Source organism: Gobio gobio, assembly GCF_949357685.1.
Source record: "Gobio gobio genome assembly, chromosome: 15".
NCBI classification, from domain to species: domain Eukaryota; kingdom Metazoa; phylum Chordata; class Actinopteri; order Cypriniformes; family Gobionidae; genus Gobio; species Gobio gobio.
Genome location: NC_137108.1, coordinates 21864196 through 21879191, shown reverse-complemented (window position 1 = coordinate 21879191; position 14996 = coordinate 21864196). Strand labels below are relative to the sequence as shown.

Sequence of the window (14996 nt, the reverse complement as noted above, 5' to 3'; positions counted from 1 at the left end):
AAATTAAAAGTCTCACCAGTTGCGCTCCAATACAAAAGTACCGAGGGAATGTTGATCTTTTTTTTTCTTCTTCTTCTTCTTTTTTAAAGAAAATAATCTTTAAATAAACAAATTTGCGTTTGCTTTGTATATTTTGAAAATGAATAAATAGTAAATTAGATTAATAAACGGACTTCCAGTTGAGTAACTTACAGCAACATTGCAGCAGCACCGATCGAAGTTAATTAATCACATTTTACGTTGGAACAACAGTAATCCCTTATAATGACATTTTAATTAAATTCAGTTTATATATACGCCTATAGCAACAAATTGCAGTTCGTTACTGATTACATGTAGCTTATTTTAGGTAATGTATTCTGACTTTTTTTTAATTACTTTTATGCTACTTTTTATCACATTTGTTTGAGATTGTTGATGTGAAACACACAGAAAAAAGTTATCAACATCATGGAATGTATTACACATTAGGCTACATCACTAGGTTTTCCCAAACTGGGGTTTGTAAACTGTTGATTAAATGTGTTTTTAAAAAAATTAAATTGTTGACAAATTTTGTTTGAGTTGAGAAAACCCAGCATACCTTCAAATGTTTGTTTGTTTGTTTGTTTTATCTGACATGTTATCCTGTGTGAAACAAGAAGAATTAGAATCAATATTTTATAGTATAGTAGTATAATATAATATAATAGAACTTTTCTGCCATTCTGTGAATATATCATGTAATCTATTAAATATTAAAAGTAGACTAATTGTAATCTTATTATGGGCATTTAAGCAGAATATAGTCTAATTACAAGTAGTAGGCCTTTTTCATTTTTGGAATCTGATTACGTACTTACATGTTCAGTTACTGCCAGTCGAGCAGCACTCTATTCCATTTATCATATTGTCTCTGAATTTCTTTTGTTTGCAAAAATTCATTGTCCCCTTAGCAGTGAATGGGTAACTATGGAAACAAGAATTTTATAGTGTCTCCTTGCATATAGGTAATTATTAAAAATGCTTAAAAGATGCAAAAGTCATCTTTCATCTTTAATCATTTTTTATTAACTATTTTTGATAAATGTCAATGTATTTTAGATAGAAAATGTTTTTTAGACATGATATTGGATATGATATTGAACACCAGGTGGCAGTGTTGTAAGAAAATGTTACTTGACGTTGCAAACACGCTTCAAGTTGCAAAAATGCATCAAATACCGTAAATATGGTTTTGTTTTGATTTTGAGAAGTAGTCTAACGGCTGGAATTATTAATAAACTGTTGAAAATATAATATAAATCCATATATTCGTTTATGAATTGAACTACTGTTTAAACTCTGAAATACACAAAGACTAGACTGCATTTCCATATCGCATTTTACAGACATATGTTAGCTCCATAGAGTGCCGCAGTAATGACGTCACTTTGTAGCATATAAACTCTAAGAGTTTACAGTGATCTCTATTAAACTCCTTTTTTGTGTCCACTTGTCTTTATTTTTTTCCACTGACAGGTAGCTAGTTCACCAAAAAATGAAAATTCTATCATAATTTACTCACCCTCAAGTTGTTCCAAAGTATGAATTTCTTTCTTCTGCTATAAAATAAGATATTTTGAAGAATATGGGTAACCAAACAGTTGATGGGCCTCATTGACTTCCATTTTAATTTTTTCCATCAATAGGGCCCATCAACTGTTTGGTTACCCATTTTCTTCAAAATATCTTCTTTTCTGTTCAGCAGAAGAAAGACATTCATACAGATTGGGAACAACTTAAGGGTGAGTATATGACAGAATTTTCATTTTTGGGTGAACAATACCTTTAATTACTTGATAGGCTAATTAAAATCTAACTGCAGTGTAATATCATCAAATTCCACCCTTTTAAGCTGTAAGGACATTCTTAAAATGGTGTCCCTCATAAGTAAAGTCTCGAAAACAATGGACCATTGTGAGAAAATTCAAGGCTTCACTCTCTCAGACTTAAACCTGTCTCATGACCCTATAATGCCTACATAATTTGAAATAACACTGCCTGAAGCCATAAAGAAATACAGCATTTTTTAGTTTTATGAGAAGGTTTATTATTCGTATTATTGTTGTTGTTGAATAATAATAATAAAAAACAATATACACCGATCAGGCATAACATTATGACAGGTGAAGTGATTATCTCTTCATTACGGCACCTGTTAGTGGGTGGGATATATTAGGCAGCAAGTGAACATTTTGTCCTCAAAGTTGATGTGTTAGAAGCAGGAAAAATGGGCAAACGTAAGGATTTGAGCGAGTTTGACAAGGGCCAAATTGTGATGGCTAGACGACTGGGTCAGAGCATCTCCAAAACTGCAGCTCTTGTGGGGTGTTCTCGGTCTACAGTGGTCAGTACCTATCAAAAGTGGTCCAAAGAAGGAACAGTGGTGAACCGGCGACAGGGTCATGGGCGCACAAGGCTCATTGATCCATGTGGGGAGCGAAGGCTGGCCCGTGCGGTCTGAACAAACAGACAAGCTACTGTAGCTCAAATAGCTCAAGAAGTTAAAGCTGGTTCTGATAGAAAGGTGTCAGAATACACAGTGCATCGCAGTTTGTTGCGTATGGGGCTGCATAGCCGCAGACCAGTCAGGGTGCCCATTCTGACCCCTGTCCACTGCCGAAAGCACCAGGGCACGTGAGCATCAGAACTGGACCACGGAGCAATGGAAGAAGGTGGTCTGGTCTGATGAATCATGTTTTCTTTTACATCACATGGATGGCAGGGTGCGTGTGCGTCACTTACCTGGGGAACACATGGCACACATGGCACCAGGATGCACTATGGGAAGAAGGCAAGCCGGCGGAGGCAGTGATGCTTTGGGCAATGTTCTGCTGGGAAACCTTGGGTTCTGCCATCCATGTGGATGTTACTTTGTTTTTATTATTGTAACGTAGTATGTCTGATGATGAAGAGGAGAAGCAGAGAAGATCAAATATAAGTCCTTTTATTTAAATAAAACAAAGTAAACTCAGGTAATCCAATTGGCAGAAACAGCAACAAAACAGTGTGTAGAACTCAGTAACAGTGAACAACTGAAAGGAGCACAAAGATCACACAGTGATAATGAAAACATAACGAACAGGTGCGATGATTAAATGAGTTTCCATGACAACTGATGACTGGTGGGAAACTAGGAACAAAGGAAAGACAGGAAACAGGTAACTGAAGAATGCAAACTATAAAGTCCATGAAAATGAAACTAAACACACAGATCATGACAGAATGCCCCCTCCCAGGAAGGCGTGGCCTTGAGCCATGACAAATAGATTGAGGGAAAAATAGATAGGAGGAACCAGGGTGGAGCAGATGATGGGAGAAACCATGGAGGCACCATGAAGGAGTTGACAGTGGGAGGAGCCATGGAGGAGATGGCGGTGGAAGGCCCATGGAGGAGTGGATGGCGGTAGGGTCCAAGGAGGTTTGGACGGCAGATGACCCAGGAGACGACCATGATGGAGGCAATCCACGGCGGTAGTGATGAGGGAAGGGCCAAGGTGGTAATTTAAACCAATCGACTGAGGTGATGCAGGGAGATAGTGATGTCCAGGTGACATCCAATGGACAGAGAGAACGCGGCATCGCTGGACCTGGAGACCAAGGAGCGGCCAAGGTGGAGCCAGTGGACCGGAGGACTGAGGGGACGACGGTGTGAATGAGGACCCTGGTGGAGTCTGCGCGATGGAGGAGCTCGACTGAGCCATAGAGGTGGAGGGATTGAGCACAGCCAACAACCCGGAAGTCTGTGGCGATGGTGGAGTGATGACTGACCAGGGCAGAGCTGGTGGGTTGAGGGAGCCTGGTGGAGCTGAAGGAAGACAGTACCAGGTAGACCCGAGGGGGGCGAAGAGCCAGGGCGAAGCCGACTGGTTGACAGTCCGAGGTGGAGCTGATGGCTTGGAGGGACGAGACGGAGCCAGGGAATCCCCATGCCACGGCTGAGCTGGTGACTGAGAGCCCCAAGGCGGATCCGGGTTGCATGGCTGAGCCAAAAGGCTGAAGGAATCCAGGGGAGGCAAGGCAAAGGGAGTGGCTGGCTTTGATGGAGCGAACAGGAGAGGAAGGTGGAAGGATGGTGGTGACGAAGACAATACTAACCAGTGACAGAAGATTTGTGGATGGGCAGGGTAGGAAGCATTACCTCTGTAATCCAGTCTATTAGCCATTCTTCCTCTTCCAGCTCCACTAAAACTCCCACAGGCACAGATATAATGGCTGGCTCACACCCCTCTGACACCAGGACCTCAGGCATCTCTTCTGGGACAGACTTTGAAGAGCTGGCACTGACTCTGTTGGGGGCTTAGGCTCAGGCACATGGGCGTAGATTAAGCGAGGGACGGGGGGAGTCTCACCGGTCCTAGTCGACCCGCTCCGTGGGGGATTAGGACCGGCGTCTAGTCGCACCGCTTCTTACTGGCCTACGTCTGTTACACGGGCAAGTTTGTTTACGTAGAAGCCAATGTGAATAAATCTAGATTTAAATTCAAAGACACAAAATAAAATATACATGACCTGTCATTTTATTCATATCCAAAAACGAGGCGATCTGAACACCATGGAGTGCTAACACTCTCGAGCAACACTACTCTAATTCATACTCGAAGCCGGAGGGCGCTCTCTCACAGAAAGTCCAAAACGGATTCGCTGAAGTAATCACGTTCCAAAGGAATTCACAGCGCTGAACCAGCAGCTGAATAAAGAGAATTATGACTGATGAAACGCGACGACAAACACATGATTTCGACAATAGATGGTTCATGTGTGTTTTTCAATCCATCTCAAGGTATTTATTGACAATAAAGTATATGAATAATGCTGTGCTAACTGACATCCTTTTTAATGTTTAGTATCTTCTGCTCACCAAGGCTGCATATATAAAACAGCTGTTTTCTATGTGAATATATAGTAAAGTGTAATTTATTCCTGTGATCAAAGCTGAATTTTCAGCATCATTACACCACTCTTCAGTGTCACATGATCCTTCAGATATTATTCTAATATGAGGATTTGCTGCTCAAGAAACATTTATGATTATTATCAATGTTGAAAACAGTTGTGCTGCTTAAAAATGTTGTGGAAACCATGATGCATTTTATTTTTCAGGATTCTTTGATGAAAGTTAAATGAACAGCATTTATTTGCATTAAATAAAGCACTTATTAAATAGAAATCTTTAGTTATATTATAAATGTCTTGTGATCAATTTAATGCATGTTTGATGAATAAAAGTATTAATTTCTCTCTTTTTTTAATCTTACCACAAAAGTTTGAATAGTATCATGGTTTCCACAAAAATGAAGCAGCAGCACAACTGTTTTCAGCATTGAAAATAATCATAAATGTTTCTTGAGCAGCAAATCAGTATATTAGAATGATTTCTGAAGGATCATGTGACACTGAAGACAGTAAGGATGCTGAAAATTCCGCTTTGATCACAGGAATAAATTACTTAATTTTTTTTTTTTTACTATATATTCACATAGATAACAGCTGCTTTAAATTGGGATCATATTTCACTGTATTACTTTTTTACTGCATTTTTTATTAAATAAATGCAGCCTTGGTGAGCAGAAGACTTCCTTCAAAACATTGAACAATTGTAATTTTTAAACTTTTCTAAACTGCCTGGGGGTAAAACCAGTACTGATTACCAGGGCCCCAAGGGGAGAGAGGGCCCTCGAAAAGTCTGGGAAATATTTTATTTTACCTGGATATTTTCATTTCCTAATTAAATTTCATAATGAATGTCAGATGAAATGTAAAGTTAGTGTAGTGGCTGAATAACTTGGATGATTGACTGACTACATTTTGTATACAAAAAAGTAAAGACTATCTAATGTCTCACGGTCCCACCCCTTGCTAGTCCATCTGCACTGATTTTGTTTATGCTAGTTAGTTGAGCATCTGGTGGAGCGCAAACTTCTACTGTAGAAATGTCTTTCTCAAAGAAAGCCAAAAAAGAAAGGAAAGAAAACAAAATGAGGGGAAACAATTGGTAACTGACTTCTTTTCAAAGAAAGGTGATAAATAATTAGAAATCCCCCCCAATAATTAGAAATGGCCCCATCGTCAATGTCAAAATGACTGAGATGGCCAATCAAATCAAAGGTTTACGTTCTCTTTTGGCTCGTTCACAGTCTTCACACAGACGAGCGCGTAATGACGTTGCAGGGGCTCTATTCTTTCCAGTGAAATCACAACACAAAATGTACTAAGGAACTTAAGTAATAGCAGTGCATTTATGTATTTATTCACTAACGGGAAGAATCTCGAGACTAACGATATATGACGCAAATTAATGCAAATATTATTTGCAAATAGTCCCAAAATGATTATTTCCCAACTAGAATTAGACCTAGATTTTCGTTCACTGTTCTGTTTCTTTATGTTTTACAAAAAACAATGCTCAACCCCAATTTTAAATTAATAGGCTATAATATCTCAAATTAGCAATTATAGGCTCATCAGTGTCATAGGTGGCTTGGTAGCTCATCGTTAGCTACATATCATGTCAACATTATATTTATGTCAGATATGGCATTAATAGGCTACCTTCAGTGGCATTTACTGGGGGGAAAACTCCAATGTCATGAATAAGCTATCTGTTCCTTTAGGAACATGGTGGCCCATCAGGACTGCCTATGCATAGAGCCCGCGATCTTGTGCTATGCCCCTGCGAACAGGTGTGATGATTAAATGAGTGTCCATGACAACTGATGACTGGCGGGAAACTAGGAAGAAAGGAAACACAAGAAACAGGTAACTGATGAATGTAAACTAAAAAAATAAAATGAAACTAAACACACAGATTGTTACGATTATGAAACAATTTGTATAATTAAAAAAGACCGGTTTCCAGAAAGCTAATTAAAAGCATATCAATGCACAATACTTGTTGCCTCTCCTAAAACATTATTTGGTCAGAGTATACCTCAACTTGGGTCTCGATGAATGCACAGTAATCCTACAAATTAATCAAAATCCTCTTTCATACCACATGCTTTAATATAAATTGCATTATAATACTCAGTAAGATTAGGATCACAAAAGATGAATGAATATTTTATAAGCAGAAGTTTGCAAGGAGCGCATGGTCAGCCACTCCAACTGCTAAAGTAGTGCTAATCCTGGGGGTATTGAGGTTATTAGACTCAGGAAACTATTGTGAACTAGACTGCGGAGGATTAACACATCACATGTTCACTGGGCACTATAGGAGGTGCTGATGAATGGTGCTCGGATGATATCTTTTTACTAGTGCTGTCAGTTAAACGCGTTATTAACGCCGTTAACGCAAACCTATTTTAACGGCGTTAATTTTTTTATCGCGAGATTAACGTTCTTTTTGGTCTAACAAACTTTGTAGTTTTTTCACATGCTGTTGCAACAACTAGTAACGTTAGAAAAACTACAACACCACTCCGGGTGTAGCTAGACCGGAAACAAAACATCAGGCACGCTGCGGCTGCCCACACTTGTTTCGGCCATTAAAACAGTAGACGTGGATGGCAAGCGTGAGATGCCGAAATGAGAAACGTATTAAGCCATGGTTTAACTCAGGGGTCTTCAACTAAAAGTGCTTGTCTTGAGCGCTGCTTTCTGCTCTGATGGTGCGTAGCCTACACACCGGACGCGAATGAAGCGTTTTGCGCGAGTGATTTAAGTCAATGCAAAGACGCAAATAGACATTCTGCGGCGCGAATTAAGCGGCGTGCATGTCGCGTCATTCGCGTCCGGTGTGAGCGCACCATCAGTCTCTTCTTCACTGCATGCTTGACCGCGCGTCTGGGTCTGAAGTGAACGTAGTAACAGTGAGCATTGCAACGTTAACTGTTTCATTACGTCAAAAGGCTTCGCGGTCCGGAGTTCACTAGTTGGCGACCCCTGGTTTAACTGCACTATAGGCGGAGTCCTAGTTTACCTTGCATGTGCACTTTGTAATTTTATTTTGTATCACCCTGTTTTGATCCCTTAGAAAGGGCTGTTGAAGGGGCTGTTTGTGCAACAAAGTATTTTTTTCACCCTTTTATTGATGGACAGTGCTACATTGTGTGAGCGATTATTTGCTCCAAGTGTGAATGACTGCTTCAAGTGAGAATGTTGGTGTGAAATCGAACACTACAGTATGCCAATGTTGTTTTCAATAAAACAAACATTTGAACAAAGCAAGCCGATCCACTTTTCTATGTTGATAAGAGCATTAAAATAAGAAAAAATAATGGGACAAAAAGAAATGGGGCATTTAGAATAAATAAAAATGTGCGATTAATTGTGAGTTAACTATGGCATTAATGCGATTAATCGCGATTAAATATTTTAATCGTTTGACAGCACTACTTTTTACGTTTGCGATTGGATGATAAGCATCTTGCCATGGCAGCCATTTGAAGTTTGAATTTTACAACACAGATTAATGGAAATATAAATAGTTTCGCATGGAATACAGTATGGGGCATAATGCAGACCCATAATGTGGCAGCTCATACAGTACCTTACTGACATACTGCATGCTGTTACACGGCAATTGCCATTATTTTTATTCTAGAGCTGCAATGTTGCATTGGCTGCCTTTGAAAACACTAAGGAGAGTCTTAGGAGAGAACTGTGCATTTGCATAGAACTAGCAGAACTTGATCTGACCATATAAACTTATAATAAATTGTATAAATTAAAATGAAAGTATCTATATTAGTATTATCTCATTCTAATTATGTTAATAATGTTACATTATGCTGTGTGTGTTTCATTTCATTTCACATATTTTGTTCTCAGGAACAAATATCATTTATATCCAATCAATAAATGAGTAAAGAGAGTTATTTTGTATTATTTTATTATGTTTATAAAGCAAAAACATTTTTTTATTGCAACAAAGCAATTTATATATCACATCAAATTAAGAGTCAGTCATTAAAATAGAACAATTCTTTAATATGTCTTGAAGCACAGAGTTCATCCGGTCATGCATCTTTCTCATATGTCCTCATAGCGACAACATCATCCATGGTACATTTCTGTACAGTAGAATGGAAGAATAGAGAGAGAGAGAGAGAGAGAGAGAGAGAGAGAGAGAGAGAGAGAGAGAGAGAGAGAGAGAGAGAGAGAGATTAACAGCATGTTATCAATGGATGCAACACCTAATGAAAAGCCTAATCAAGCCTGATGGTTTTCTAATAAAATAATATAATATTTTTTTATTTTTATGTATATAGGTAGAGAAAGCATTTACAGTATAAATTGCAGATGGCTTGTACACATACCGCTATCATTTTGGAGTCCTGAATCTCTCTTTCAATTATTGTGGTCTTCCCCTCCCAGGACTGAGTTTGAATAAGTTTACCATCTGCGAGGCTCATAATAGTCTGAATAGGAGAATGAAGAAATTAATGAAACTGAAAGGACACATAATGCTTCCATAGTAAAATATAACACATTTTAAAATATATGTAGGCCTACTGTATATATTTGTTATATAGAATATCTATCTATTTATTTATTTCAATGCCTTACCTTCACTTTTCTGTCATCTGCTGTTGTCTCATCAAATTCTTCATCTAATTTGAATTTGATTTCCAGGGTCTTGAAAGTAGTGACAGCTTTCATAGAGATGAAGCCCTGGTCATCCAAAGCAATCGACAGACTGGGTTTTGCTAGGTTAGCCATTTGACGAGAGGCAAAACCAGCACCTGCAACCAGCAATACAGAAAATAACTCCTATAACAAGTGCATGACTGTAATAGACCTACAACTAGACAAAAAGTTTCCTTATGACATAAGTGCATGAATAAAAACATAGTTATATATTCTTATGTATATAAAACACTATTAGTCGATTTCTGTCTTACCTACAGCCTTCATGTATTCATCAAAATTGTCACTTGAAGTCATTTTCCATTTACCAACGAATTGCTCGACCATTGTTACAACAAAGAAATAACTGGATAATTACAACACAAGACGGTTTACTCTTTATTATATGTAGTGTTGCAAAAGGGCAGACGAGAGGGAGATTTAAAGAGTTTAGGAATAAGAGTCACCACCCGCTGACCAATCAGTAACTGTGCTGTGATATTTGAGAATTTGATTGGTTAACAGATTTTGAAAGGGGTGGGCTTGATAGATCTGTATTTGAATATTATCTAAGGTCAAAAGTCAAGCCATACTGTATAACAAATACTTACAATACTTAACAATAACAATACTTCTGTAGAATAATTAAAGTGGACATGTTGATTATGCTAATAATAATAATACATTTAACTTGACAACTTCTTTAAGCAACGGTTTTGTTAAGGAATTAGCCTTTGGACTGACCTGATGCAGTTTAGAGATGACAGACCCACATCAAGTGCAAAACTGAAGCTTTAGTAGCTTTTTTTAGTAGCCTGCTTGAGAGTCTTGGTCTTAAGGCCGGTCTTAAGACACGTTCTTTAAGGTCTTGGTCTTGTCTCGGTCTTGACAACTGTTGTGCTCTGTCTCAGGCTTAGAGGATTCGGGATTTTGTTTCAAGACTGGTCAAGACCACAACTACTGGGATATTAATAAATTGCTGGTGCATTGTCTGATTTATTTATTAACATCATTAATGTGATTAGATGTAAAACTTACTGCTTCAGATGCAATCAATAACTTAATATCTAATTTGATTTATTTATTGTGCCGGTTCAGAAATTGCGTCAGAAATGTCTCCAAAATCAATACAAATACTCACAAAATTCAAGATATTGTTGCAAAAAAGTACTTCTGGATTTGTATATCATAACATGTGATATAATTAAGTAATATCACAAGAGAAAGAGAGCTGTTTTCACAAATTTGAGCATGACTGCAAACATGATATTGCTTTTATACAAACATTCAATACAATTTGTTTTACATTTTCCTCAACATTATTTATGCATTTGTAATTTACCAATTCAGATGCAACTTCTGTACCACCTCTACAGTGCAAAGATGAACTTGGTAACAGCTCTGTCTTATTCTAATTATATGTATTGATTAAAAATAAGTCATTTTACAGGCAGTAATGTGGATCTTTATGAATTGAAGGAGTGCTGGTCTGGTCTTGGTCTTGACTCTGTCTCAACCCCTCAAAGTCTTAGTCTTGTCTTGGTCTCAAAACACATTGGGCTTGGTTTCGACTTGGTCTTGGATTAGGTGGTGTTCTTGACTGCAACACTAGAATTTGCCTAAGAGTTCTGAATTTGCACTTGAGTCTATAATTAGGATGGATTTAACAAAACATGAAAAACCCACTGTAGATGGACTGCTTTAATGTATGTAATAGCCTACATGTTTTCTTTCTCGCTGTCCAAGTTTAGTGCAGAATGCAAACAGTGACCTCTGCTGGTGATGATAAGTAAAAAGCAAATATACATCAGCATTATAGTCCTGATAATAAAGACCATAATAGTCAGACATGAGGGCCATCAATAGGGTTTCTGTTTTTGATCACTCAGGATCAGTGCTGGAGATGATTACGCTGACATGTCAAACCAAAATAATGTTCATAGTTTGGTATTCAATGTAAACCATAAGCAACATTTCAAATCCACAGCAATCTTCAGTCATAACTTACAATCATAATTCGTAAGTTATATTATTCAACATGTTATATTACTCACAATTCATAATTGTGAGGAAAAAAAACTCAAATTTGATAAGCAAATTCATTTAGCAATTTCAAGCTTTATATTTTCAAAAGAATAATGTTATTGTAAAAAGTAGAATGATTAAGGAATTTACTTTTTTCCTGTGTTTCTGTCAGATTAATTGAATTCATATTTCAATACCCAACATCCAAACCATGTACAACACCTCCCAACTCTAATGCAAATGCTGGTTCAGTTTAAACAAAACAATAATAACATCTAAAACCAATTTACAAATATTGAATTTAAATCATATACCATTTTTGCCAAAATTCCATTGAAATTGATTATTCATTCATTAAAAATAAATATTTTCAAGGCAAAAATGCAGGTCATGCCTGGATTATATAACGACTTTAAAGTCATTAGAATACGTTTATTGATTCTCTCACCATTTGATGAGCATATGGTGTCATGATTGCATCTACTCACTTCACATCATTGAATCTCTTATAAAGAAAAATCATAAAGAATTCTCTGTGGCCTTTATGGTAAACCCATACATGTTTGCAGGGCAGGTGCATTGGCATCAAGCTTACCTCCAATTATTAATTAATTAAACACAGACATTAATTCCCCTTAATTAGTCATGTAGATGCTGTTGTCCAATCTCTGACCTACCAGATGACTGCTATTAATAATTAATTACAAGCAAATGTGGCTGTCTTTAGTATTGTAAATAGTAATTTACAAAAACAAATGTTCACACGTGTAGCAAATAACATTTACTAGTGCTTGTGTGTGTGACAAGTTAATTTACTCCCTTGACAAACAGTTTGTAGTGCGGCACATGAAAATAGCACAGAGACTTTAGGGAATCACAATTATGTGGTTGCAACCGCTAATACAGAATGAAACTAACCATAATGGAGTACACAATATAGCACAAAGGTCTTTGAGTGCAAAGATCTGCACTCAACAAAACAATAATTAGTTTTAGGAATCTGTAGAGAGCGGAAAGAGGGGGGAAATAAGAAAATGTAGGGCAATAACAGGCTTCTTGCAGTGGGATGATTATGTTATTACTTGTTCTGGTGCACTAACATCAATTACTGCCTTCCACATATTTTCCCACAGGCTGAACCTGCTCTCACTGCTGCTGAGCAGCTGCTTTAGTGGAATCCGTGTGGACAGTCTGACAGAAAGAATGAGACGAACTTCCCTGTCAAAAGGGTTTTCTGTTTTTGCCCTCTAAAATGATGGCATGCCTTTGCTCAAAAGATTGCAGCGTTGGATTATAAAAATTCGAATAGTATCTATCGAATAGGACAATACAAAAGAGATAATTATATCATATGTTTGCTTTGAATGTTTAAAATATTGAGTTTATATTATTATATAGCTTGTATTTGTCACAGTACAAGACACGCCCCCTCTGCAGCCATCAGTACCAGATCCACCAGAATTCTAAACATTTGCACCTGTTATCACTCATCAGTTCACCTTCATAAGCCATCATCTTATGCTATCGCTATCCATAGAGATTAGAAATACACACCATCCTCGAAAAACCGCTGAGTCGAGGTCGCATCAATCACTTCTCCCCCACACTCTGCATTGGATTCCTATACACAGAGAAGATCTCCTTTATGGTGCTGGAAGGATCCACCGCGGACATCATCCTGGGACGCCCACATTAACTGGAACACCGGAGAGATTCTTCAATGGGGTGAATCCTGTTTCCATGACTGCCTCGATCCGGTTACCAAAAGACCCTCGAATCATCAGCACAGTAATTCCAGTTCATCTCCACAAGAAGTTCCTTTGCATTCCACCACCATTGAGAGTCCTCCCACGGAGAAGGTAGTCAACATCCCCTCCAAGTACTGGGTGTTCCAGGATGTGTTCAGCAAGCGACTGGCGACTCAACTTTCACCACATCGGCCATGGGACTGCGCCATTGACCTGTTACCTGGGGCTACTCTTCCTAAGGATCCCGGAGCAGAAGGCCATGGAGGAGTACATCCAGGAAGCCCTTCAAGAGTTCATCCGACCATCAACATCCCCTGCCGCTTCCAGCATCTTCTTCGTAACCAAAAAGGACGGAGGCTTGCAGCCGTGCATTGATTACCGGACTCTCAATTCTCAAACCCTCAAATTCAATTATCCTCTTCCTCTGGTCCCATCAGCCTTGGATGCATTGCGTAGAGCTCACATTTTCTCAAAGCTTGACCTGCATTCTGATCTACTCCAGAACGATGACCGAACACCAACATCACATGAGAAGTTCTCCAGCTATCATAGCTAGTCCCATCCAATGGACTCTGGACAACCAGATTCGTCAGACCACAATCTCAGAACCTGTTTCGCCGGGAGGTCCTGAGGGGTGTATGTATGCACCATCTGCCTGTCGTCTGCCCCTCATGGACTCAGCTCACACCTCTCCGACCTCTTGACACCCAGGTAGCCAGTGAACCCTCACGCTCCTTCGCCAACGCTACTGGTGGCCCTCGATGACCCAGGATGTCTATCGATATGTCAAGGGGTTCTCAGTCTGTGTCATCACCAACACTCCCCGGTCGTTACCTGAAGTCAAGCTGGTCCCACTTCCGATCCCTCAACATCCCTGGTCTCATCTGGGAATAGACATCATGACCGATCTCCCAGCATCAGAGTCCAACACATACACATTTGTCACCGTCGATCGATTTTCAAAATTCTTCAAACTCCTAGGAGTCTGCATCAGTCTATCATCCGTTTATCATCCTCAAACCAATGGCCAGACTGAGCGCAAGATCCATGAAACCGGGAGATACCTGTGGTCATACTGCCACCAACACCAGAGCAGCTGGAGCCGGTTCCTGCCCTGGGCGGAGTATGCCCAAAACTCTCTGTGACAATCCACCACTGGGCTTACTCCATTACAGTGCATGCTAAGCTTCCAACCACCCTTGATATTAACCCTGGTCCGGCGAGTGAACATTTTTGTCCTCAAAGTTGATGTGTTAGAAGCAGGAAAAATGGACAAGCGTAAGGATTTGAGCGAGTTTAACAAGGGCCAAATTGTGATGCCTAGACGACTGGGTCAGAGCATCTCCAAAACTGCAGCTCTTGTGGGATGTTTCCGGTCTGCAGTGGTCGGTATCTATCAAAAGTGGTCCAAGGAAGGAACAGTGGTGAACCGGCGACAGGGTCATGGGTCGCCAAGACTCATTGATGCATGTGGCGAGCGAAGGCTGGCCCGTGTGGTCCAATCAAACAGACGAGCTGTAGGCTAGCTCAAATAGCTCAAGAAGTCAATGCTGGTTCTCGTAGAAAGGTGTCAGAATACACAGTGCATCGCAGTTTGTTGCGTTTGGGCCGCAGACCAGTAAGGGTACCCAT

At 39.1% G+C, this 14996-nt stretch overlaps 1 protein-coding gene across 1 annotated transcript; it reads right to left on the bottom strand.

Moving 5' to 3' along the window:
- Window positions 1-8863: 8863 nt before the first annotated feature.
- On the bottom strand, window positions 8864-9939 carry fabp4b (fatty acid binding protein 4b; the record flags this gene model as incomplete). The annotated part of the gene is made up of 4 exons (XM_079837798.1): window positions 8864-9035; window positions 9282-9383; window positions 9532-9707; window positions 9867-9939. 4 exons carry the CDS (start codon window positions 9937-9939, stop codon window positions 8982-8984), a joined length of 405 nt encoding a protein of 134 aa, XP_079693924.1. The 3' UTR covers window positions 8864-8981.
- Window positions 9940-14996: the final 5057 nt, after the last annotated feature.